We start from the raw sequence: 27,220 nt of genomic DNA, 5'->3' as shown, positions 1-27,220 counted from the left end.
GCCCTTGCCTTCTTTATGGGTCGGCTGACACTTCTGCCATGCCACTTCATTGCTTCTGCCATGTTATCATTTGACTTGTGCCTGCTGGGCCTCCTTTGGGCCTGCCATATACTTTTCCTTTACTCAATTCACATTGCCCAATACTTCTGTTGGGCTTATTCTCATACTATCTTGGGCATCCTTGGCCCATTTCATCCCTTTGGGTATCCTTGGCCCATTCCATTCCTCCATTCCCATGGACTTTTGCTAAATCTTTCGGGCTTCCCCGGCCCAATTACCATACCATTTACTAATTCCTTTCTTTGGGCTTCCTCGACCCATTTTTGTTTGCTTTCTGTTTCTTATAATTCCCACGGGCTTACTACTTCCTTCTCTAGGCTCCCTTGGGCCCGTTTGCTTTCCTTGTGGTCTTTTTACTACTTTATAGGCTGGTGTACCATTATTCCTGCCATTTGGGCTTAATGGTTTTTCTTACGTTGCTAACTCTTCTTCCTTCACCCTTTTTATATTGTTGGGCTTTTTCTTGCTAGTGGGCCTCTTTGGTTAACTAGTTCGTTAGTCTTGTTTAGTTAGTTTTAGTTGTGTAATTAACATACAATCAATAATACCAGGAAATTTATTTATCAATCTCTCTATTTTTTGAGAACGTAATTGATCAAAATCATGAATCCCGAACCACAAACTCATACTGACAAATAAGGCATGTGATTTTCACAAATTTGACCAACATAAACAATAATAAATGACCAAATTACATACAAATCTTAATAATTAGCACTACACTATACTAAAGTCAAGAAACACCTAAATTTGATTAACCAATCAAATACTCGAATTCGAAGCAGAATGCATTGAAATTCACCTACAAGTGCAAGAACAAAAACGAAGAATATGACCGACCACGGCTCACGATCTTCAGGAAAAAACTCATTCAAGTACTTCAACCTGCCGAGACCTTAGTGCACAGCTTCTGAAGCTCAGTGGCGGAGCCACTTGATGACCAAGGGAGGCCTAGGCCCCCCAAAAATTTTGAAAAAAAATAATTTTTTTTGAAAATATCCTAAATAATTTTTAAATTTTTAAATAACCTTATCATTTTGGCACCCCATACCTGATAATATACATATATATTTAAGAAAATCTAAAAATAAACTAAATTTTCATAATAATAATATACAATCTATAAATACATATGTTAACAAATAACAATAACAAAATATTCATCTTTAAAATGAACACATAGGTAATTTAACAATTATCTCAACAAATAAAAGGGAAAAAATTGAGTTATGAAGTATTGTATATTACTATTTTACATTTCATACACCAAAAAAAAAAAAAAAAAAAAAAATTATATATGGCCCCCCAAAAATAAATTCCTAGCTCTGCCACTGCTGAAGCTTCCGACCAATGTAGGAAGGCTCTGCTGAACAATGTCCTTACACCCTTTTCCCAATTCCACCACTATTTCCCCCCAAGCCATAGCGAACCCCTTCACCTGATCCTTTAAGCTCTCCGACTCAACCACGCTGCTTTGAGACTCGCTAGACACGATGTACGCCGATGAAACTCCAATAGGCTCTTCGGCATACCATATCCCTGTGTCGTCTACCAAGCTCGCCAGCTCTTCCCGCCACGTGTTCGATCCTCTCATTTCTGACTTTTTCACTAAAAAAAAAAAAAAAAAAACTAAACTCTCTCTCTCTCTCTCTCTCTCTCTCTCTCTCTCTCTCTCTCACACTTCAGAGTTCACAGCCATATATAGAAGAGAGAGAGAAAGATAATCTGAGTTATAATGACTGAGACAGAATAAAACAGAGCACGAAGTTCAACTTTCTAAGCATGAAATTCAAGCTTGATTTGTTAAATCCAAAAAGAGATAAAACCCTAACCAACCATCGTTCAAAACCAAACAGAAATTGTCGAAAAAGAAAGTTTATAGTACTAAAAAAAAAAAAAACACTTACAAATACAAAGTAGAAAAAAGGAAAAAGCAGCACTTGCTATATTATCATATTTTCTTTCACTTTACTACACTGAAACCGTTAGGTCGAAGTGTGCAAAACTTAGCATTTTATGATGTTTAGAGCATTAACAGCAACATGTGTGAAGTCTGGCAAAATAGAAAAAGTAATTGATTTTACACATTTTGAGCAAAAAAACACCCAGATCAATGGGTGTAAAATTGTGCATAAATGCACAATAGCTATAGTAACCATGCAAATACGCACGGTTCCTGTAGCTCTTGCATTTAATATTTTAATAATTTCTAATTCGTTCCTTTTTTTCTGTCTCTTCTCCGTTTGCAAAACTAACTCATTCTCTCCCTCATCATGTTCTTTCTTCCTCTGATACACACAGTCCCATAGACACAAAATCAAAAATAAAAAATCAACCACAAAATCAACAAAAAAATCAACCACTGGAACAAAACGTTGGATCGGTGATCGTAGATCATGGATTGGAGAGGCTATTTGGATCGGTGATCGGTAATCGTTGGATCGGTGATTAGTGATCGGTGATGTGGGTTTTGATGGTTGATTAGTGATGTGGGTTTTGATCAGTGCTTCTGGGTTTTGATGGTTGTGATGCTTGTGATGGAATGTTGATGGAGATCGGTGGATTGGAGAGGCATTCTGGGTTTTGATGGTGATGTTGATATGACCGAGAGAGAAAGAAGAAGAAAGAATAGGAAGAAAAAGAAAGAGGAAACAGCAGAGAGAGATAAGGAAAAACAAGAGGAAGAATAGGAAAAAGAAACAAGAGATAAAATAATATTAAAAAAAGAATATAAAAATATTATTTATATAAAATATAATGTATAATAGATAGACTGATGTAGGTGTTTTGTAAAAATAAGTGTAAAATAGAAAAAAAAATAGTTTTTTTTTTGTGCAAAATAAATGATAAGTTTACATCCACGATGCTCTTATGCTTTATAGGAATTGACTCATCTTCGCCATTATTGGACTTTACTAACGCAGTAGTGAGCTGGGAATTCATATGTTTTTTTTTTTTTTTTTGGGTTTGGATTTGGTGTGAGAGAGACTTGACGATGAGTGGTAACTGTGGATGAGGTCATGTTTGAGCAGTTTGGATGGGAGCCACGTGGGTCAACTACTTCTGAAATGGCCGAGGTGGTGCATGATGTACATTGTTGCTGTTTAGGATCTGTGTCAATGATATGAAAAATTATTAGATACTCTCGGAGTATCATAAATGCATACTCCTTCCTTTCACATAAATGGTGGGTTCCACCATGAATTTAATTAGTGGGACCCATTATTCATGTGAGAGGAAGGAGTATGCATTTATGATAATCCGAGAGTACACAATAATTCCCCCAGTGATATGCAGTGCATGCATGTGACTTGGGAATGTTCTTTTATTTCTTTTATTATTTCTATTATTGGTTTTATTTTTTATTTTTTTTAGAAGAATCTATTTTTGGTTTTTTAAATGGGATTTGACGTGGTTTTGTTTATTTTACACTTTTCAAAAGAATCAAAAAACATTCAAGATTTCCAATAAAAAAAAAATTCAAGATTATCTACGGTATAGCTTTAACTATATTCAATTTTTTTTCCAGTTAGTTCATCAGGTATGGTCTCTATGGTTGAATAAAAAATTTAGAATTTTATTTTTGTTTACACCAAAATTCGTCTACATCAAAAATTAATTGGTGTCTTAGTATGAGCCGACACTATAAGTTGAAACTCTCTAAAAAAAATGTTAATTTTTTATTGATTTTTTTTCCTTCACACACAACAATTATTGTCTACTCTTCTTTCTTCTCCAAAATACATTAAAAAAAAATAGAAAACTAAATTTAAAATGCATGGTTTAAAATATGGATAAATTTTAAATTTTATTAACTAAAATGTAATAATTTTTCTATTATACAACCAACCGATCCAATGTCATGGCAAGTGCTCTAAAGAGTGGATGTTCTTGGATCTAGTTCTAGAACGTAGTTATTGACAAGGTTGGGAGTTGGATCCGGATTTGTAGTGTAATCGTACGGTTGTTATTTTTATGGACAAAGGTGATTGCGAGTGAGAAGATGATTTGCACTTTGCTAAGACAGTGAAAGGAAAAGTAGGAATGATGATGCGGTGAAAGGCTAGTTGGTGAGAGAGAGGCATTGGTTGGCTACGTCGGCAAACTACCCTCGCTTCACCATCACTCTTTGCATATCATAAAAAGGCATTAAAATATTGCAACGTTATCTACACCCCTTTTTAGAGAGAAATTGTATAAATTGTGTAATTTGTCCCAAATAATTGTCTTAGGGTATTTATACAAGTATGCACCTCTTGGTAAAAGACATGTTTGTTGTGAATATATATATCAATTATAAGAGTCACACCATTTAACTAATATTGTGAAGCAACATCATCTACCAAATGAAAGTTACTGCACATGTGAGGGTGTATCATGTAGTAGGAATTGAAAAAGTAGGTAGAAGTACAACTATTGTCACTCCTCACCTCACCCCACTTAAGATGATTTTTAAACTTTTGGGACCCCACAACTATTCTATAAAGGAAATAATATAAACTAAAAAAAAAAAAAATAGAAGTCTTATGCTTTAATATTATATGTCCAATATTTTTCTTACTTAAACAACCAATTAGTTTTGCCAAGTAATAATTAAAAAAAAAAGAAAAAAAAGAAGAAGCAAAACATACATAAAAATAAAAATAATAAAAGCATCCAAACAATCCTTTAAGTGTAATTAGACACACAATATAACTCAAAACCCAAGTCTCAAACTTCTAACTTTGGATTTCAAATATAAAACACTCAAACTATAATGACAAACAATATTTTTTAGATTATTTAGACAAAAACCAGTTTGCCATGGTTAGAATTCATTTCTGGGAGGGTTAAATATAAATTTTTTGAATCCAAACTTAAAATCAATATTTACATGTACTAGTAATATTAATATATTTTTTAAATAATATTTTAGGGGTTCATGGTCCCCTTAATCTAAAAATCCCTCCATGGGTTGCGTCAAATTACTTGAATTGAATTATTATTATTTTTTTTTCAATTCAACTCAAGCATGAAAAAAAGAGACGAAAAAAAAAAGAAAAGAAAAACCCATTAACTTATGAAAAGCCAACATGAGAAATTCGGTGGGTTGGAAGATTAAATGCAAACTCTTGGGCCTTGACCTTAGTAAAAAGAATCCAAACCAACTCTTAATAACATTACATTTTGTTATTGTCAAATTATCTAATTTGAAATTTCTTTAAAAAAAATTATCTAATTTGAACATATATTTAACTAGTCGTCAACCCGTGTGATGCACGAGAAAGCTATTAATAACTTCCCTAATATGAAAAAAAAAAAATCAATATCACGGTATAAATTATATACCAAACCAATAAAATCTATCGCTTACAAAGTAATAAAATCTATCACATATAATGAGATATCATGCGATCATATTTAGAAAATATATAACTGATATAAGTAAACTCCAATACAATTAATTACACAAATATAGTTGATTCCATACTCATTCAATCAAATATCTTTCATAAATTACATTAATCGTTCTTGATGTCCAAGATGTATCCAAGATGTACATAATGCCAATTTACACAATTTCTGAAATCATTATTTCCACTATTGAGAGAGAGAGAGGTGGCTATTGAGTTGCATCTCTTAAGAAGAATCTACCCTGTACATTTTTTTTTATATGTAATCGACAAATAACAAAATAGATGTACCACATTTAGAATATGCACAATTCTGAGATTAAAAGTAAAGGAAAATAAGAAAATGAACCCACCTAAGTTTTTTGCTCTCCCTCTTGATGTTGACTTTTCCAACATCTTCCAAAATCAAATTTATGTACTCCTCAAAGCCCTGTAAGGCATAAAAATTAATATTTGACCAAATTTACATGTATTTTAAAAACCAGTACATGGAAACAAACCAAATTTTAAAAACAGGTACATGGAAAAAAAACAAAATTAGTGAAAACAGAAAATGCTCTAAACCAAAAACTATATTTTTGAAACCGGTTTGAATTTCAAATGAGTAATTACAAAAGCATCAGTCTATAGATTTTCAATTTTCCTTTGTTTCTATATGTCTTTAGTACCAACCTACATTTGTATGTAGCTTTTCAATTTTCCTTTGTTTCAATATGTCTTTAGTACCAACCTTCATGACTCTTTTACAATTTTTGCTATATATATAACCAAACTTAGTCATTGATAACATATCATTGATATACGGTTTACTTGTTGCATTATTTAACAAAAAAAAAATCATTAAAAACAGTGACTATAATAAAACCAATGGAACTACTAAATACTTTTCTTAATAGGAATTGTTAGTCATGTCATCTAGCTAAAACTTCCATTTAAATTATCATCTCCAGTCACCCTTTGAAATCTCATGGTTTCCTTTGCTTCTTGCCTAGTAGGATTGCACAAATTTATTATCCCACCTGCATCAATATTAAGATACACAGTAAACAAAAGCAAACATACAAAACACGTAATCTTCCATGTAGTTGTTTAATTTCTCTAAACAAATGCCAAGTAAATGTTAATGTATCAAATTCAATTAGTAAACACTATGATACACACCTATTCCAAACTTAAACACACAACCAATTCTTCCAATAGATGTAACCCTGCATAACTCATGTTTGTGTCCATAACTCACAACTTTCTTGGCCCTAAAACCCATCCCAACAATTTGCATTAAACAATCAATATTAAGACACTATAAACAAAAGCAAACATACAAAACATGTGATCTTCCATGTAGTTGTTTAATTTCTCTAAACAAATGCCAAGTAAATGTTAATGTATCAAATTCAATTAGTAAACACTATGATACACACCTATTCCAAACTTTAACACTCAACCATTCTTCCAATAGATGTAACCCTGCATAACTCATGTTTGTGTCCATAACTCACAACTTTCTTGGCCCTAAAACCCATCCCAACAATTTGCATTAAACAATCACCGCCCAGAAAAATTATCTATTATTAGCAAAATTTTCCCATAATTTCTATCTAAAAGATGCTTCCACCATTACCATGTATTTCCAAATAAGTTCTCACGCAACTTGTAGGCTTACTAATCGGCAATTAGCTATCTGCATATATCATTCAATACTTTCAACCTAGCAACAATGATAACACAAATTGTAAGAAATCCTACCTAATTATGCTGCTATTTGAGGGAGTACAGATAGACATAGATCTTGTGTGACTTCCATGGAGAACTTCTCTACTAGAGTGCTAGCATTCTTCAAAATGGGCTTCCAAATTCTTAGATGTGTCTGTAACATGAACATTACTCTAAATAGGTGAGTAAACAAAGCATCATAAACAATAAACTATACACAAAGTACATACGATATAGAAACATGGCATCGAGATTTACCTCAATCCTAAATTCGAATCTGCCACAAACATCACTACCAGTTATTTTTCACAACAAAAGTTTCACATTGAAAGCTTTAGAAGTCCAATGGAAGAACAAAATTTTTCAATTTTTTTTATCTATTATAAAAAAGAAGAAAGCAGGACCAATTTAACAAGGTATATCACTACTTGTAATTTGGAAAGCAAAAAATAACAAATTATAGTTCACTAACTCATTTATCTTAAAATTTTCAAACACATGCTAACAGATAGATATTGATATAAAATATTCACCTTGTAACATAACTTAATAAGTCTCAAACACACAGCTTTAATAGCTTTAAGTGAATTTGTCATGGTTGTATTTAAGCTATGGCTCAAGCAATAAGAGGCAGCAAATATTATTCCATAAAAAAAACTATTCTCTTCTTGTCTAATAATGTTTAGGAGGGTTGTCGCCTTGAATTCAACTAAATTCTCTCAATTCCATCAGTCACAGCACAGACCATGTTGGCTTGAAAAGAAACAAAAATAATCCTAACAACAATAGAGGACTTTCATAGAACAGATGTAAATTTTTTACCAAGCATAAATCAACTGCACTCAATTTTCATAGAGTACAAAATGTAAATATTTTGTACTCTAAATGACATAATGGATTATGCACAGTGACCTTGCCTAATCATATCAAAATATGCCCCAAGGATCCAAAAGCCAAGACAGTATTTAAATTTAAAATTTTCACCCTTGACCATAACATTGCTTGCCTTATAGATCAATTTGCTTTATTCAAATGAAAATCCCAAGTTAACATAAAGCACAATCTTGTAGTCGTTTGATTTAGAAAGCATTTATTCTATTGAAATGATCATTATAACTTATTCAACAGATTTTAACACCTTTAAATTTAAAGCAACAAAATTAAACAACAATCAATTTGCATTTGTCAAATGACTACACTACAACATTCAAGCTTCAACTACAGAACGGTGATCAAGGATAAACCATCTAATCTAAGAAACAAAGCAAAAACCATTAAAAAAAAAAACTAAAACACATAGGTCTGCCACCATACCCTAACCCAAATTCCTTTATCAACACAAAATCCTCCAATCTAAGCATGCTCACCATCAAAGAGTCCCACACATTTGAGGGAGACTATCAAACCAACACCAAAAAAACCCTTTCAATTATATCTCCACCTTTTTTGCTTCTTGGTGTTGTAGATGTCTTCTATCATGCTCTGCTTTTCTCATCATTCAACCTTAATTAAAACCAATAACCCAAATAACTAAATTAAAAAAATTAACCCAAAATAACAAAACCTAAATAATATTTAACACAAATTTTTGTTGTTAACATCTTCTGTCAGTAGGTCTCCATGGCAATATAAAATCTCTCAATATTAATCTGTTGACAAACTATGGAAAATATATTGAAACCATTATCAATAGTAGTTGTTTCACATTGTAAACAGTTGACATACACTCTTGATCAAATTTAAGAGTGCTTTATGAACTTGTTTATGAGTGACCCAAGTTAGCTTGATCTCATGGCTTCCATCATAAACTATAATAACCACTACCTGCTGGGAAAAAAAACCCATGGCTTAAAGCCCTTTTTTTTTAATATTGCTTAAAGATTTTTAAATTTCAAAAGCAGTGTTTCCCCAACTACCCAACACTATCATTACATCCCACAAGGAATTCCATTAAGTTAAAGACATATTTTTGCAATCCTACCAAGAAAATTAAAATGCTCCTTGTCAGCATAACAATTAACAACAATAAGAATCCAAGTTTCAATCAACATAAACTTTAGGAAACTTGAATCAAATACCAATAGGTGTATAATTCTAACAAAAAGTCACATATCCAAGTCCAAAAATTTATTATAGCCGTCAGTAGCAACCCAAAGATAAGAAAAGAGACACACCTATTAAATTGGGTTATAATGAAACAAAATAACATAACAAAGTTATTAACAAAGAGACACACCTATAGCCATTAGTATTAACAATGAAATAGAATAACAACTCTAAAATCCTAGATGGATTTTCTCACGGCCAATAATTGAAATTAATAAAACCCACTACGGGCTCCAAACCCATCAATCTAAGCTAATCATTCACAAGAAACACTCCCAAACAAAACCCTAAATCATATTTAACAACCAAAAATGAAACCCTAAATCATATTTAACAACCCAAATTATAGAACAAAATAAACTTACCGGTAATGTTTGCGGAGAGAATCTAGTTTGATGGTAAAGTCTCAAAATCAAAAACTTTCTGCCACTAAAGGAGTGGGTGGCTGGCAAGAAGGAAATTTTCGATTTTAGGCTTTTAGCTTCTTCTTTTTTTTAGCTGAAGTTTTTGGGTTTTTTTTTTCTTTTTAATAATGCCGGTTTTTTTAGTTTAAAAAAGCTTTTTTTATGTTTTTTTTTTATAGATATTATGCTAAATGTGAAAAATTGTGGAAGTTTCAGAGCTTCGGTTATATATATATATATATATATATATATATATGTATATATATATAGGTTAAGTATAATTTATAAATAATTTTGATAAAATTAGCAAACTAGTATGTATAAGTAAGTTATTGAACCAAGTCCAAGACATCTTCACAAACAAGCATTAGCATTGGACTAGCCAATTAGTCCAGCTAAAATTTGAGCGAAAACCGAATAGATGAGCCCATTGGACATTTGGAGTGGCAACTACAGTACAGATCCAAAAGAACCACCATCCTCAGCTGCTTCCATTTTTTCCTCTCTTCAAACGATATGACCTGTAGTATAGACTATAGAGGCAACAACAGTGGCGGTGATATCATTGGGAGCTGAGTTCTTTTTGGGTTTTTCCGGCTGGAGTTCGAATACCGATTCGGTAAGAAAATTAAATTTGATATAGTTGCTGTGAATCTCCTTTTTTTTCCCTCTACTTCAATCAATACTTTGTCGCTTCAGCATAAAGTTAAACCTTTCGTTGAATGCTCTAAAATTCGTTGAATTTCGTGTTGTTTAGACCAAATTCTTTTCAGGTTACCAATAAAATTCATTGAACTTCTATATATATATATATATATATATATATATATATATATTAGTTGTAAGTTGGGGACCTTGTTGATTTCTACATTGTTATACTTTGCTTATGTGTTTGTTTGAGATTTAGAAGGGTATTGGCAAACTAGTATGTATAAGTAAGTTATTGAACCAAGTCCAAGACATCTTCACAAACAAGCATTAGCATTGGAGTAGCTAGTTAGTCCAGCTAAAATTTGAGCGAAAACCCAATAGATGAGCCCACTGGACGTTTGGACTAACAACTACAGTACAGATCCAAAAGAACCGCCATCCTCAGCTACTTCCCTTTTTTCCTCTCTTCAAACGAAACGACATGTAGTATAGACTATAGAGGCAACAATAGCAGCGATGATATCATTGGGAGCTGAGTTCTTTTCGAGTTTCTCTGACTAGAGTTCGGATACCGATTCTGTAAGAAAATTAAATTTGATGTAGTTGCTGTGAATCTCTTTTTTTTTTCCTCTACTTCAATCAATACTCTGTCGCCAGGGCCGGCTCAATAGGTGATGCAATCGCCCAAGGCCCCCAAATAAAAGAAGGCCCCCACTTGTAAAAAAAAAAAAAATATATATATATATATATATATAATATATTTATCTATATATTTTAATTAAAAAAAATTTAATTACTTTTTTTGGTCAATAGAATGCATTAAAAAGACCCCATTGTATCCTAAAATGTAGAAGATTAAAAAGGAAAAAACAAATGTCTAGCGGCTAAACTGTGCTGCTGCACAACACTGGACAGTTACGCATTGTACATCAACACAGCTTGCACAATTGCATACTGCACACTGCATAGGCTACATGAACAGTCCATAGTCATAGGAGATAGGAGAACACGTTTTTTGAATTTATCAATTATTATAAATGATCATACCAATTAATAATTTGATGTGTATCATATCAACTCATTTGTATTATCGTGACACTAATTTGTTGAACCATGTAATAAATTAATTTTTATGTGCAGGTTTAGACTTTAAAGTGGTCACAGCTTTAGAAAAATTGCAATAACTAGGTTCTATTATTCTACACTTTAAATTTTATTTTTAGTTAAATTATCATTTTTAATTATAATTTTTTTATAGTTAAATTCAATATATATTATTTGATTAATATTTAAATATAAAAAATGTCCCACTTAAAATTTTCACCTAAGGCCCCCAAAGTTGTTGAGCCAGTCTTGTTTGTCGCTTTAGCATAAAGTTAAACCTTTCATTGAATGCTCTAAATCTCGTTGAATTTCATGTTGTTTAAACCAAATTCTTTTCTGCCTTTGAACTTTCTCAAACAATAGTTTGTTCTAATTATTATCAAATGTGCTTGGATAACGGGTTTGAAGTTTTTTTTTAAAAACTTCATTTTAATAATATTTTATACAATTGTGATGAACATGGCACACCCTTGCACATACAATAACTTCCCATTTGGTGAATGATGTTACTTCATAGATGTAGGGACTTGAGTTTGTTGAGAGAGAAATTGTATAAATTGTGTAATTTGTTCAAATAATTGTCTTGGGGTATTTATACAAGTATGCACCCTTGGGTAAAAGACATGTTTGTTGTTTGTTGTGAATATATATATATATATATATATATATATATATATATATATATATATATATATATATATATATCAATTCTAAGAGTCACAACCTTCAACTAATATATTTCTACATAAATAAATTTTGTGTCTTGTGAAGCAATATTATCTACCAAATAAGAAGTTATTGCACATGGGAAGTTATTGCACATGTGAAGGTATACGATGTAGTAAGAATTGAAAATGTAGATAAAAGTACAACTATTGTCACACCTCACCTCACCCCACTTAAGATGATTTTTAAACTTTTTGGGACCCCACAACTATTATATAAAGGATATAACATAAACTAAAAAATTGAAAGTCTTATGCTTTAATATTATATGTCCAATATTTTTCTTACTTAAGAAACCAATTAGTTTTGCCAAGTAATCAAAAAAAGAAGAAGAAGAAGAAGAAGTAAAACATAATAATAATAATAATAATAATAATAATAATAATAATAATAATAATAATAAAAGCATCCAAACAATCCTTTAAGTGTAATCAGATACATGACATCACTCAAAACCTAATATCTCAAACTTTTAACTTTGGATTTCAAATATAAAATACTCAAACTATAATGACAAACAATATTTTTTAGATTATTTAGACAAACATTAGTTTGTCATGGTTAATTTTCAATTTTAGAAAGGTTAAATATATTTTTTTTTTAAATCCAAACTTAAAAAAAATATTTACACATACTAGGGGGTGTTTGGTACATGTGTTTGAAAACATGTGTGGAAACACGTGTGGGTAAAAAAAATATATAGAAATGCGTATAAAATTGTTTAAAAACTGAAAATGTGTTTTTGAGTGGGTGTACCAAACACCTCCTAGGGTGTTCAGAATTTTATTTAAGGGGTCAAAACAAAAAATAATTTATATATAATTTTTGGTTTTTGGCCAAGTCAGGGAGTTCATTTGAACCCCTTGGGCTGGCTGTAGAGCCATCTCTAATGATGTTACTTCACAGATGTAAGGACTTGAGTTTTTTGAGAGAGAAATTATATAAATTGTGTAATTAGTCCAAATAATTGTCTTAGGGTATTTATATAAGTATGCATCCCTTGGTAAAAGACATGTTTGTTGTGAATATGTATATCAATTCTAAGAGTCACATGCTTCAACTAATATATCTCTATGTAAACAAATTTCATGTCTTGTGAAGCAACATCATCTACCAAATGAGAAGTTATTGCACATGGGAAGTTATTGCACATATGAGGATGTACCATGACAATGAATAAATTTCGTTGGGAATGGGAATTGCCATATGGGAACTGGTGACCGAAACTTGGTCAGCAGCACAATTTCTCATGGCACTTCTAATCTGTTGAGATTTAACTGAACATCATCAGTGTACCGACCGATCATGGGTAACCGAGGTGTATCTGGACACCAAGACCACAATCAGTGATCTATGGTTTTCGGGCCTTATGGGCCAAACATGAGGGGATAAGCCCAAGGGTGATATTGTTCATGGGCCTTCCCTAATTGGGGCCCAATGAAGGTAGCTTCTGGCCGTATGTCGTACAATAGCCTCCCTTTGACTCATGCCCGACAGCCGAGGATGAATCAAGGACTGACGTCATGTTTACGAACCGTTCCTCGGGGAAGCGAATCGTTAGTCATTAATGGATGATAAGACTGTTATTAATTAATTTTTTGGAAAGGCTGTCAGGGCAGCCTATCACATCCAACAGCAATCATAACTTGATGGATCATGAACCGAGGCCACGCGTGTGGGAGTTACAAAGGATAATTTAAAAAGGTTTTCCCGCTCCTTTCCATTAAATATTCCTCCCCTATAAATAATAACCTCCTTCCCTTCAGACTATCTTTCCATTTCTTTATCTTTCTAAGTTCCTCCTTCCCGAGCGTATAATCTCCTCCTACTGAGCGTATATCTTCCCTCTGAAATATCACTTCCTAAAACCCACCATAAGTTCCTTTCTTGTTTACTCCTTGCCTTTGTTTAATTTCCTTGTTCATTCTAGCTTAAAAAATGGGTTTCTCTCATCTCCTTAGAACTGAGGCTGCCTTAGCTGATTTTAGGGCTAGGTTTGCTATTCCCCCCGACGTTGACATTGCATATTGTCATGAAGACAATATTGCCCTTGAGCAGTGTCCTCAAGTGGTATTTTTTTCCCTTAATGTCCATTTTAGAAGGTGGGGTAAGGTTCCTCATAAATCCCTTAATACTTAGAACGCTTAGGTTTTATGGTCTATGTCCCGACCAACTTTCACCAAATTTCTACCGAGTTGTAAGCTATGTTAGTCGGTTAAATCAATTTATACGGATTATATTTAGATCAACATGATATCAATTATATGTATAGTCTATGCAATAAACAGACGTTGGGACATTATCTCAAAGTCAGAGATACTCGGGTGAGGTTAATATCATGCCTCCCCGATTCTAATAGGAACTCGGCCGGAGAGTTTGTCTTGGTGAGCGGTAATTGGCACGCCAATGAGCTCACATGCCCAACGTCACCTTGAGATGTTGGTCGGTACCCTTCATATTATATTTATTTTCACCATAACCACATTTCTATGTCTCATTTGTAATTGTTGTTACTATTTGTTCTGATTTCTATTTGTGGCAATGCAGAAGGCAAAAGATTTAGACCAAACATCAATGCCATGCATATACGGGACCTTAAATTCGTGTTGAGGTCAGAAATATCAATGTATTACAATAGTCAACTACGAGCTTCCCATCTTATTCTAGGGTGTATTCCCGTCTACACGAGCTATCAGCACCGCGAACAAGCCCTGACCGTGGGTAGCCCTCTGTTATCTTACATAGATGTCTGGCACCGAAACTTCTTTCCTCCCAGGTTAACGGTAGGTGAAGCACGAGACCTTGGTCCTCGGTTGAGAGACAGATTTGCTGATACCGTCTTCCAAGGACGTGCCAAACACATCCCAGTTAAGTAGCCCCCTATAGTCTGGGTAGCTGAATAAGTTGAGGCTGAGTCGGTTGATTTTTTAGAAGCCGAAGCTGAAGACCCCAGTGATGCCATGGTGGTACATCGTAATATGACAGCCGACAGTTTCCTCTGGCAGGCAACTCGCGATGCAACAAGTTCCTCCTCCTCCTCCCCGAAGCCGAAAGAGGCCCTGCACTACCGATCAAGCCCCTGCAAGGCCTGAGGATGTACTCCCCATAACTCCACCCATCCCCAGTGCCACAGGGGTAACTATTTGAGAGCTAGTCACCGGTAATCGGCCTCCCATGCAAGTAGGGTCCAATGTGGCCTCTTCCTCAGCTCTTCTTGCTGCTAGGTCGTAGAAGACATTTATGCTCGGCAACAAGCCCCTTCTCGCAACTTCCAACCTTAGGAACTGGGCCACTGGAGAAGGTGGTTGGATTGCCCAAAGAGTCTCAAGCAAGCCTCGCAATTGCCAGAAGATGTGCACTACTTCGACCGCAGTAGTGATGAAGCCGTAGTGGCCAGACTTCAGTGGCACACCGTTGCAACAATACTCAGTTCTTACTACCTATTTATTTATGTATACCTTTCTCCCTTCTCTTCTTTTTAATTGCTTTTAATGACAAATTTTTATTGCCATGCTAGGCTGCACAACTGGCATATATGATGGAAGATCAGCTAAGGGTTGCAGCGGAGGAGGCGGACGAGGAGAAGGCACTGAAGGAGGTTGTCGAGGATACAGTGAAGGAGAAGGGCATGGTAGTTGAGAACACTGAGGAGTGGGCTAGAACGGCTGAAAGGGCCCAAGCATTGGCCAAGTAGAAAATGGTGGAGATTGTTGCTAAGCTGGAGGAAATAGAACTCCAATTGGCTGATGCCGAGAGCTTGAATTTGGTCAAGGATAAGGAAATCACCGAGCTAAAAGCTGCCTTGGAGGCCAGTGAGAACAAGTGGTACAACGCAGGTTTTGCGAATGCTGAAAACTCAGTTGAGCCTATCATGTTCCAATCAAGGAAATATGGATTTGGTGAGGGCTAGATGGCGGCACTAGTGGCCACGGGTGTGCTCGAGGACTCTACACTAAAAAATCCTGACCAAGTTCCTTACCCCGTGCCTCCTCCTCCAGTCCAAAATCCCATCGAGGGTGAAGATGAAGAAACATAGAGCATGAGGGAGGTGGTGCAAGCGATTGACTCACATGCCGAGTTGATTGACTTGGAAATTACCAGCAACCCAAATGCCGTACAAAGTGCCATTCATTAGTTTCCTATCGATCAACCGCCCATGAATGTTGACCAAGCTCTGCCATACCAACCTCAAAACCCTGCTGCTTAAAGAATTTTATCATGTTCTTTTATTTATATTGCTTTTATTTTTACCGTAGTTTTACTTATAGTTACCGAGGTGTGGTGACAAGACAATTTCCCTTCAGTTTACAGAATTGACGCTTTTGTTATGCATGCATTGGGTTATTGTTTCTAGTCAGATTTCTATCCTTAAAGAAATAGACATAAGGTTTCCACTTGGTCGGTGTACGGGATCGAACCAAACCGAGCTTCTGTCCTTAGAGAAATGAATATAAGGTTTCCACTTGGTCAGTGACCGGGATCAAACCAAACCGAGCTTCTGTCCTTAGAGAAATAAATATAAGGTTTCCACTTGGTCTGTGACCGGGATCGAATCGGACCGAGCTTCTGTCCTTAGAGAAATAAATATAAGGTTTCCACTTGGTCGGTGACCGGGATCAAATTGAACCGAGCTTTTGTCCTTAGAGAAATAAATATAAGGTTTCCACTTGGTCGATGACCGGGATCAAATTGAACCGAGCTTTTGTCCTTAGAGAAATAAATATAAGGTTTCCACTTGGTTGGTAACCAGATCAAACCGAACCAAGCTTTTGTCCTTAGAGAAATAAATATAAGGCTTTCACTTGGTCGGTGACCGAGATTGAACTAAACCTTAGAAAAATAAATATAAGGTTTCCACTTGGTCGATGACCGGGGTCGAACCGAACCGAGCTTCTGTCCTTAGAGAAATAAATATAAGGGGAGTTCAGATCAACAACTTCTTCACATAATGTACATATACCTCTTTATCCACATAACATTTCATACATAGTATCATTATGCCTTACATAACCCATGCTTTACATAATTAGTGATGAACTTCCTTAAATTCTAAACGTTCCAGGGTCGAGGAAGAGGTCTCTCCTCCATGTCCTCTAAATAGTATGCTCCTGCACCAGCTATGGCAGTGACTCTGTACGGTCCCTCCCAACTCGGCGCTATCTTTCCGGCATTAACATCCCGAGCGCTTCCCACCACTTTTCGCAACACTAAGTCGCCGGCCACAAAATCCCTTATCTTCACACCCCTGTTATACTGTCGAGCAAGCTTTTTCTGATAGTCGGCAGGCAGATAATTTATGATTCTCGGTGCTCTTCCAACAAATCCAACTGATTCAACATCATTCCTGCATTATTGGCCAGAGAAAAGTTTGACACCCGTGCACTACACAAGCTTATTTCTACCAGGATAATAGCTTCTACCCTATATGTTAGGGAGTAAGGAGTCTTTCTTGTTAATCTTCTCAGGGTCGTTCGGTATGCCCATGGAACGTTCGGAAATTCCTCAGTCCACCTTCCCTTAGTTCCTTCTAGCCTTTTCTTTAACCCATCAACAATTACTTTATTCGTGGCTTCGGCTTGACCGTTGCTCTGGGGATTTGCTGGAGTGGAATATCTATTATTAATGCCAAGATCACCACAGTACTTGCGAAAAGCTTTGCTATCAAATTGCAAACCATTATCTGACATGAAAGATTCTAGTACCCCAAACCGAGTCACTATATTTTTCCACACAAACTTCTTGACGTCTACATCTCGGATATTGACTAACGCTTTGGCCTCAACCCACTTGGTGAAATAATCCACTACTACCAAAACAAACCGTCGATTTCCTGTAGCTTGGGGAAATGGGCCGATTATGTCTAGCTCCCATTGCGCGAATGGCCAAGGGTTGCTAACCAGATTTAAACTTCGTGCAGGCTGATGTATTAACGGGGCTTGCCTCTGACATATTTTGCTCTTTTAGAAATACTCGGCAGCATCCTTATTCATCTTGGGCCACCAAAACCCTTGAGTCATTACTCGGTGAGCTAACAACCGTCCTCCTACATGGTTGTCATAGACTCCCTCATGGAGCTCAGTTAAGAGTTCATCAACTTTGCTAGGATGGAGGTACAACAGGTAAGGACTACCAAAAGATCTCTAGTATAACCTACGATCCTTGGACAACCAAAACAGAGTAGAAACTCTTCGCACCTTTTCAGCTTTTTTCGTCTCACTCGATAGACGATTTTCAGCTAAAAAGTCAACAATCGAATCCATCCAACATGGCTCAGGTGTCGAAATAACAAAAAATGTTACTTTCGCGTCTATACTGGACTCCTTTACTACTTCCACTTTAATTAGCCGTGGTATATCTTCGGTTAGCGATGACGTTAATGTTGCCAAAGAATCTGCATATGTATTCTGCCCTCGAGAGACTTGAATTATCCTCACCGTCTGAAACTGATTCATTGTCTACTTAACTAACTTCAAATAATTGACCATCTGGGGATCCTTGGCTTCAAAATTTCCCTCCACTTGACTAACCACCAACCAAGAATCAAAATATATTTCTATTTTTTGTGCTCCTAGACTGAGTGCTACTCTTAATCCAACCAACAGGGCTTCGTACTCGGCTTCATTGTTTGATGCCTTAAAGCCCAACTGAAATGAATGCTTCACCTTTATTCCCTCCCATGTTACCAACACAACTCCTGCCCCCACTCCCATGGCACTGGACGCACCATCTACAAACACCTTCCACAACCGGATTTCCACATGACACACAACCTCGGTTTCCTTTCGTGGAGTGAACTCCGCAACATAGTCGGCCAGAACCTAACCCTTGACCGAATTCCTAGGCCTATAACATATATCAAATGAACCAAGCCTAGTCCCCTATTTCGCTATACGGCTAGTGAAGTTGAATCTTTTCAACAAGGATTGCAACGGATACTCGGTCAACACATACACTGTATAGGCTTGGAAGTAGTGAGGCAACTTCCTAGTTGCTTGTACCAATGCCAATGCTAACTTCTCCAAGGGTAAATATCTCGTCTTTGCATCAACCAATGACTTACTAACATAAGAGATCGGCTTCTGTACCCTCTAGTCTCTCAGCAATACTGCGCTCACAACGTGTTCAGACACTGACAAATACATGAACAAATCTTCACCTACCTTCAGGGTAGACAATATCGGTGCACTTACCAGATAGTTTTTTAAGTCTTGAAAAGCCTTCTCACATTTTTTGTTTCATTGAAAACCCCTCCATTTCTTTAGAAATTGGTAAAATGGTCAACACCGATTAGCAGACTTAGAAACAAATTGGTTTAATGCTGCCAACATATCAGTTAACACTTGCACCTTATTCGGGTTGCTCAGTGGCTTAAGCCACTCAATAGCACTTATTTGATTAGGATTCACTTCGATTCCTCAGTAAGTAATCATGTAGCAGAGGAATTTGCCAGCCCCTACACTGAAAACACATTTATCGGCATCAAGACGCAATCTGTGCTTCCTAAGCACTTCAAAAATATCTGCAAGGTCACTGACATGTCCCTAATCCTTCTTGCTCTTTACCACCATATCATCAAAGTAAACCTCCACCGTATGGCCAATCTTCTCTCTAAACATCCTAGTCATCATCCTTTGATGCCCCAGCATTTTTCAAGCCGAACAGCATTACCATGTAATGGTAATTGGCTTCAGGAGAAATAAATGATGTTTTCTCTTGATCCTCTACAGCCAAAGCAATCTGATGGTAACCCTAAAAAGCGTCTAAAAAACTCATACGAGGGTGTCCATAAGTGGCATCCACTAACTGATCTATCGTCGGTACCGAGAAGGGATCCTTCGAGCATGCTTGGTTCAAGTCAATAAAATCCACTAACTAACAATTAGTGTTTAAAATAAGATTGCTTGCATAGGAATAAAAGAGATAATTGGATAACAATAAAATTGTGGATAAGCTGAACTTTATCAAGATTTACTTTAGGGTATTTATCTACAAGATAATTGTTGCTGAAAATACCAGAATTATCCATAAAAGAGTTCAAAAAATTGGAATCCGGATTGGAAACACGTCTATGTGCATGGCCTGACGCAGGAAAACCCTAAAAAGGAAGTCCAAAAGTCACCCAAACACGAAAGTGCGATCCGCACTCAAGAGTGCCATTCAGCACTTTTGGAGTGCCGAATGGCACTTTCAAAGTGCCAAATGGCACTCTTTTGGGCTTTGGCCCAACTTCCTTCGGGTGACAATAAGGCACATCCTTTTCGATATTTTTCGCAGAAGGATGCATCCCAATTCGTATTTTAAGCATCGTTGCTTATTTTTTAAGCACTCTAGCCTCTATAAATAGAGTTTGGGTCTCAAAATTTTGGACGTTTTGACACTCTTTTAGGCCCTGAGGGGAGACTCGTTTTTACACTCTCAAATCACCCATATTTGTGACTCCCCTTTCTGATATTCTCTCTCTTAAAGTTAAAGTTTTTAGGTTTTGAAGATAATTACATAAATTTCTTTGAACCCTAAAATATCCTCTCAAGAAGAAGAGCACTCAGGGCACCTAGGCCACTTAGGCCACCACCTAGGGCCCCTTACTAGAGGAAGGCCACAAATTTTGGGGGAAAATTGATATATTTAAAAAAAAATTGGACATATAGAAAAAAAAATTCATTTTATATTTTTCCTCTACTTTTAAGAAGTCCCAAAGAATTAAGTAATGCTAGAGATAATACAACTTTAAACACATGGGTCTTACAAATAGAGTAATGCTATAGTTACAAATTATTTTACAACATTTTTACAAATTGTTGTTATAGCCAACTTCTTACTGGTTCTCATCTAGACCCACCGATAATATCACTTTTTTATTTATCTATAATCATTTACCACATCATCAGTTTGTAAAAGTTTTTGTAAAAGAATTTGTATCTCTAGCATTTTCCCTTACAAATATATGTTTCACTAATCACAAGAAATAATTCAGATAGGAAAATATTAGAAATATTATTAATTTTACTTGGAAACTTTACAAATTGATGTGACAATTAATATGATATGTGGACATCAATAGCCTATTAAATACATTTTTGAATTATTTTTTGTGATTAGTGATACATCTTTGTAAGTCTCATGTTATAAAATTTATAATATCACTAACATCATTCATTCAAATGCTTGTTTATTATTTTCTTGAAGTATCATTAATTGCATTCATTTCTACATCGTTTGAAAGTTTTTTTTAGTAAAATTTGTTATAGTTTTAGCATTCCCCCCCCCCCCCCCCCAAAAAAAGCACATTACAAAATGAAAGGAATAGATTTTTGTTATAGAAAAAATTATGATATTAAATGCTAGTTAAATATTATTTAAGTAATAACAAAAATGCCTCATTTAATTATATCGTCTTAGGCCTCCAAATTTGTTAGGCTGCCTTGAGAGCCCTCCATGCAAGAGGTTGTTTTCTAATTACCCTTTTCTTTTCTTTATGCTTCTCTTATTGTGATGATGTGTGTTTGTTTATATTTTAAGTTTAGTTGTTTTAAAGTATTCATATCATGAGTTTTTGATTTATTTTGTCAAAACATGTTCTTGATTTCTTTTATTATTGTTGTGATCTCTTTCTTAGTTTGAAAATCTGCATGTTATCAATTCTTTTTCTCAAAATAAAAATAGATCTACATCTTCATTAGGTGTAGATATGAATTTTTCTTAAAATTAAAATGGATTTACATCTTCATTAGATGTAGATCTGAATTTTTCTTAAAATTAAAGTGGATCTGCATCATCATTAGATGTAAATCTTTTTTTTTTTTTTACATAGTAGATTTTGGAAATAAAAAAGGACCATGAATGGTTGTATTTGCTGTGTTTGTTTATTTTATATAGTAGCATGAATTTATTTCATAAATGAATTCTCTTCTTAAGAAAGATTTTTCATGTTTTTTTGAACATATAAAAAACACATCTGAATTTTTTAAGCATATGAATTTGATTTTTTCTCATTACAAAACAGATCTAGATTTTTACAAATTAAAAACCATTTTTTTAAGTTATCAAAATAGATCTGATCTTTCTAAACCCAAAATCAAATTTTTTTTAATCACTAAAACAGATCTGATTTTTTTTAACAAATAAGAGGATGCATTCATAAATAAGTTTGTGTGATTTAATTTTGTTCACATGTTCAACATATTATTCACGTCATGCATAAAAATGGTATATTGGTCATAAGAGTCTAGAAGACTAGACTTTGTCTGGGCGGAATGGGTGCCTAACACCTTCCCATTCCGTAACCTAACCTCCGAATCTAGTTCCTTTGTGTAGGTAGATCTATGTCTTATCTTTGTTTTTATTTTGGGTAGATTGTAACTAGGACAAAAGGCCATGTAATTATTTGGTAGTTTGTAACTAGGACCCAAAACCATGTAAATTGAAATTTTCAAATATGTATTAATTTACTTAATCAATGAAACGAAGCAATTCAATTATGTATTTGTATTTTAGTTTTTCTTATTTTTTGTATAAAAAATAAGTGGCGACTCCACACCACTTACCCAAAAAAAGAGGTGTCATGAAAAAGCACCCAAATCTTTTTTTTAGGGTACCCCTTTTGGGTGGTCTCTCACAGTGGCGACTCCACTAGGGATGTCGAGGGCTAAGTTTCGTGTTAGACTTAAGTAACCAAATATGTACCCTTCTTTTGCATGATTTTGCATGAACTTGTTGTTTGTTTATTTATATTTGTTCTGTATTTGTTGAGATGTTGTATGATATTTTGCTGATTTTTGAGATATTGTATGATATTTTGCTGAATGAATTGTTTGTTAAAAACTTTCCCTAACTGTCATAGTGTGTGTCATCCAAACAACAATGTATGCACCCCTTTGCAACAACATGTGGTGGTAGTAACCATGGATCACCGATCTTCATTAGATTCAGGTACCCAGTGGTGAACTCACTAACTCATAGCCCAAAATCACTGGATCATTTCCTATTGACTGTAAAGGACAAACCATGCCATTCGGACCAACGCAATGTTCATTACATTACAAATTGGGAGGTGTAACGTCCTAGTTATGGGAAACAATGAAACAACAAACCCACCGTACAACATAATGACTTAGAACCTACCTTTAGGTTGGTCCCTGTTAAAATTGCACTGCATGTTGTGTATGTTTGTTTTGGTCGATTGATTAATGTGGATGGGGTCTTAGATTTGATTAACCCAACCAAGTCTATCATTAGGGGAGAATTTGGTCAAGATTTGAAGGAAGGTTGCAAAGAGAACCTAAGCTCGACACTCAGGCAGTAGCTCCAGTTCCAAGCCTGTCACTCCTATCACAATACTGAAGCCCGTGAACATAGAGGACAATCCACTACTGCAACATCACAATCCCATTTTCGACCTACAAGACAATTCAAGCCACAAGAAGTCTGAACCTCCCAACACTATGGTAGAAGAGGGAGAACACCCAAATGCCGAGGAACCCATGAACACTCAAGAGCTACTCAACACCATGGTAGCTAGTTAAATCCAGCGGAAAGAAGACATGAACCGTATGGTGCAACAGTTCCAGAATCTAAAGGGTAATCAAAAGGAGAACCAGGCTGATCATGATCCATCAACTGTGGAGAATGAGAAGAAGATCAACGAGAGAATGAAAAAAATGGAGGAGATGATTAGAAGAGCCTATAAGATGGAAGACCTCATGGATTGCAATTCCCTCTCACTTTTCCCTGATGTGAGACTGCCTCCCAAGTTCAAGATGCCAACCTTGGACAAGTTTGATGGGACCAGTTGCCCGAAGTCTCATCTGAAGATATATATGAGGGCTATGTAGCTCTTAGGCGCAGCGGAAGAAATACTTGCTCAGATGTTCCAAAACACACTGACTGGAGCCGCTCTGAGGTGGTTCCTCAACCTAGATGATGCGAGAGCAAGAAGTTGGGAAGATATTTGCCAAGAGTTTCACAAGCAATACAAATACAATATAGAAGTCGACATAACAAGGAGAGACCTCGAAACCACGAAGCAAGAGCCAAAAGAATCCTTCTCTACCTTCATTACCAAATGGAGAGCCAAGGCAGCACAGATGATGAATAGGCCAAGTGAGGAGGAACAATTAGCTATGGTTGTAAAGAATTTATTACCTGTGTATCATAAGTACTTATTTGCACAATACTTCCCTAATTTTTGAAGCTTTAATTGCTGCTAGAACCCAAATTGAGGATGCACTCAACAATGGCACTATAAAAAATGATGACCCACCGAGGTTTAAAAGGAATGTAGGATTTAATTCTAAGGTTACAAAGATTTCTAATATTCATAAAAATGATCATTACCAACGGATTGCACCCATTGCACCTGTGCAAGTATCACAAGAACCTAGACCTAGGAGGTAGTTTCATGAATTGTACATGCCTATAAGCCAAGTGTTTGATAAACTAAAAGCAAAAGGATTACTAAAACCCTTAAACCCAAAACCAGTTCCAAACCCCTTGCCCTTAAACTTTGATGTGAATAAGAGATGCGCTTACCACCAAGGCCCTAGCCATGATACCGACCATTATTTTAGCCTTCGTCATGCAATTCAAGACCTAATAGATAACAAGGTGATTACACCGCCTACCAAGCCTAGCATCACTAATAATCCCTTACCCAATCACAATTTTGGAAGAGGACCAAGGATTAATTGCTTGATAACCAAAGAGGAAAGTAAAGAAGACCCATCTAACCTAATCTATGACCTACCTGAATGTTTTATGATGACATGGGAAAAATTAATAGATAGGACATCTGCCATCACCACAAGATATGACGTACTAGAGAACAGAAATTACTCAACATCCACAAATGGGGGGAGACACTTCAAACCCCAACCAAATTACTCAACATCCACAAACGGGGGGAGACACTTCGAACCCCAATTCAATAACCTGTCATCCACAAATGGGGGGGAGACACTTCAAACCCCGAGATACCGACCATAATGACCCAACAAAAATTGCCCACATTACAAGGGGGGAGACACTTCAAACCCCCACATTTGGAGACCAACAACCCTGTAGAAGCTTTGAACAGATCTACCCAACAAACACTTGCCGAGGAAGATGAGGTCCTCAAGCCACTACAAAAGACACAAGCCAACATATCCTTATGGGGTTTACTCATGGCCTTATACAAACACCGTCAAAACCTAGTAGACCTTCTAAACCAAATCCAAGTCCCTACAACTACAACCTCCTAAGATCTGAATGATATGATTGGGTCCATAAATAGGGAACTCACTATTTCCTATTTTGACAAGGATCTGACCAAGAAGGAAAAGCACCACAATGACCCATTGCATATCACTATAGATGCCAAAGGGAAGAGGATATCATCGTGTTGGTAGATGATGGAAGTGCTTTAAACATGTGTCCTTCAAAGAAAGCAAGTTGTTTAGTTCTAAGTGTTGAGGACTTTGTGCCAACTGATCAGCATGTGAAGGCATAAGACAATAGTAGAAGAGAGGTCTTGGGAACCATAACATTAGAGCTCACCATAGGGCCGATGGTCAAGAAAGTGGAGTTTCAAGTCCTTAATATAGCCTCATGCTTCAATATACTCCTAGGGCGACCATGGATCCATGACACAAAGGTTGTACCTTCCTCCTTATACCAAAAGTTTCGATTTCCACATGAAGGAGCTATTATGACCATATATGGTGATACCTTGACAGTGCCTAAGCCTATTTTCGGTATTGATTCTGAGAAAGAGCCATTGACCTTGGATGGCTTTGAGATTGAGAGGCCTGGCTTTGAAATAAGAGAAGAAGAAATGGAGAAGATCCATATAGACTTTGCTCCCTACAGCAAAACAATATGGTAGCAATGATGAGAAGAATGAATTACCTTCTGGGATGAACTTGGGGAGAACCGTGAAAAAGCCTACTGTTCAAGTCCCGATGAATCCTATTGCCACTACACCTTTTGGGCTAGGCTATAAGCCCACTAATGATGACTTGTTAGAGATGGAAGTGAGAAAGATGGCCCGAGCCAAAGCTAAAGCAAAGGAACTTCCTTGTCCTCTAGAACTCCTAAAGCCCTATACTTCTACACTAAATGGCAAGTTTGTCAAAGTTGGGGAAAGCAACCGTTATTGGGGATTCCCTGAACCAAGATTTAATCCTATGACGAAGACATTGGTGCCTAGGTTTGAATTACTACTTGAGTGCAACAACAAGGTTCTAGAACTGAAGAAGGAGGAGACAACTTGGGTTCTAATTGATTTGGTTGATTACATGAACCCTGATGCTATGACTACACTCCTTGGGAATACCATTTGCAATATCAAAGGTGAAGAGTATTGGGAGGCTAGTCAGCATGCATTGAAGAGCCCGTATGAACTAAGAGCCCATGATCAAGATGAAGAAGGCGGAGCAGCCCCCAATGATGATGATAAAGTAAGTGATGATGAAAGTGATAGTAATAGTGACAGCAGCAGCAATGACAGTGGACATGATGATAATGACAACAACAATGACAGTGAGAGCAACAACAGTGAAGATTATGATAGCCAATACAGTGGCAACGACTAGGGTGAACCCCCTAGTGATAGAGAAGACAAAGACACAGATCTTTTCTATAAAGAGTTTTATGATGATGTGGACTATTATGATCAAGAGATTGAATATGATGTTGAAGCTAACAGGAGAAGCAATACTGATAGTGACCAATACAGGTTGGTGAATGTGTTAGAGAATGCAAGAGAGGAGAATCAACAAGCCAATAATATGTACCATGAGGAATACCCCTATGGGCACCTTTCAAATTGGAGCTCTATCACTAATGTCAATTCGAGATCTGGTCCTCGATTTAATAAGCATGGTAGAGAGTTGCTAGAATTGGGGTCATATTACGACTCGAAACCTGACTCACCTACCCCATGGCTAAAGAAAAAGATGATATAGATGCTAGGTTGGCCGCTTTAGACCAAAAATTGATGGTCCACATGCTCAGAATCATGACACTTGAGAATTCTGGAGATGACAACCAGAAGATGGAGGAGGGTGAGCCACAACACCTCCCTCA

General features: G+C 35.9%; 1 protein-coding gene and 1 long non-coding RNA gene across 6 annotated transcripts; both read right to left on the bottom strand.

Annotated features, from left to right (window-relative positions):
* Positions 1-5,459: 5,459 nt before the first annotated feature.
* Positions 5,460-9,778, bottom strand: LOC142610146 (uncharacterized). Of its 5 annotated transcripts, none has more exons than XR_012839768.1 (5): positions 9,638-9,778; positions 8,481-8,669; positions 7,200-7,320; positions 5,807-5,883; positions 5,460-5,695 (listed from the first exon to the last, which is right to left on the bottom strand). It is a non-coding gene; the product is annotated as an uncharacterized LOC142610146 (long non-coding RNA). The 5 variants fall into 5 exon arrangements; XR_012839767.1 differs by having other exon boundaries at positions 8,534-8,669; XR_012839770.1 differs by having other exon boundaries at positions 8,608-8,669.
* A 7,428-nt stretch (positions 9,779-17,206) lies between these two features.
* Positions 17,207-18,609, bottom strand: LOC142608949 (uncharacterized). The gene is made up of 3 exons (XM_075780599.1): positions 18,352-18,609; positions 17,669-18,099; positions 17,207-17,501 (listed from the first exon to the last, which is right to left on the bottom strand). Exons 1-3 carry the CDS (start codon positions 18,607-18,609, stop codon positions 17,207-17,209), a joined length of 984 nt encoding a protein of 327 aa, XP_075636714.1.
* Positions 18,610-27,220: the final 8,611 nt, after the last annotated feature.

This window comes from Castanea sativa, chromosome 9, assembly GCF_040712315.1.
Source record: "Castanea sativa cultivar Marrone di Chiusa Pesio chromosome 9, ASM4071231v1".
NCBI lineage: Eukaryota > Viridiplantae > Streptophyta > Magnoliopsida > Fagales > Fagaceae > Castanea > Castanea sativa.
Note: the sequence above shows the minus strand (reverse complement) of the source record. Positions and strands in the feature narration are given on the sequence as shown.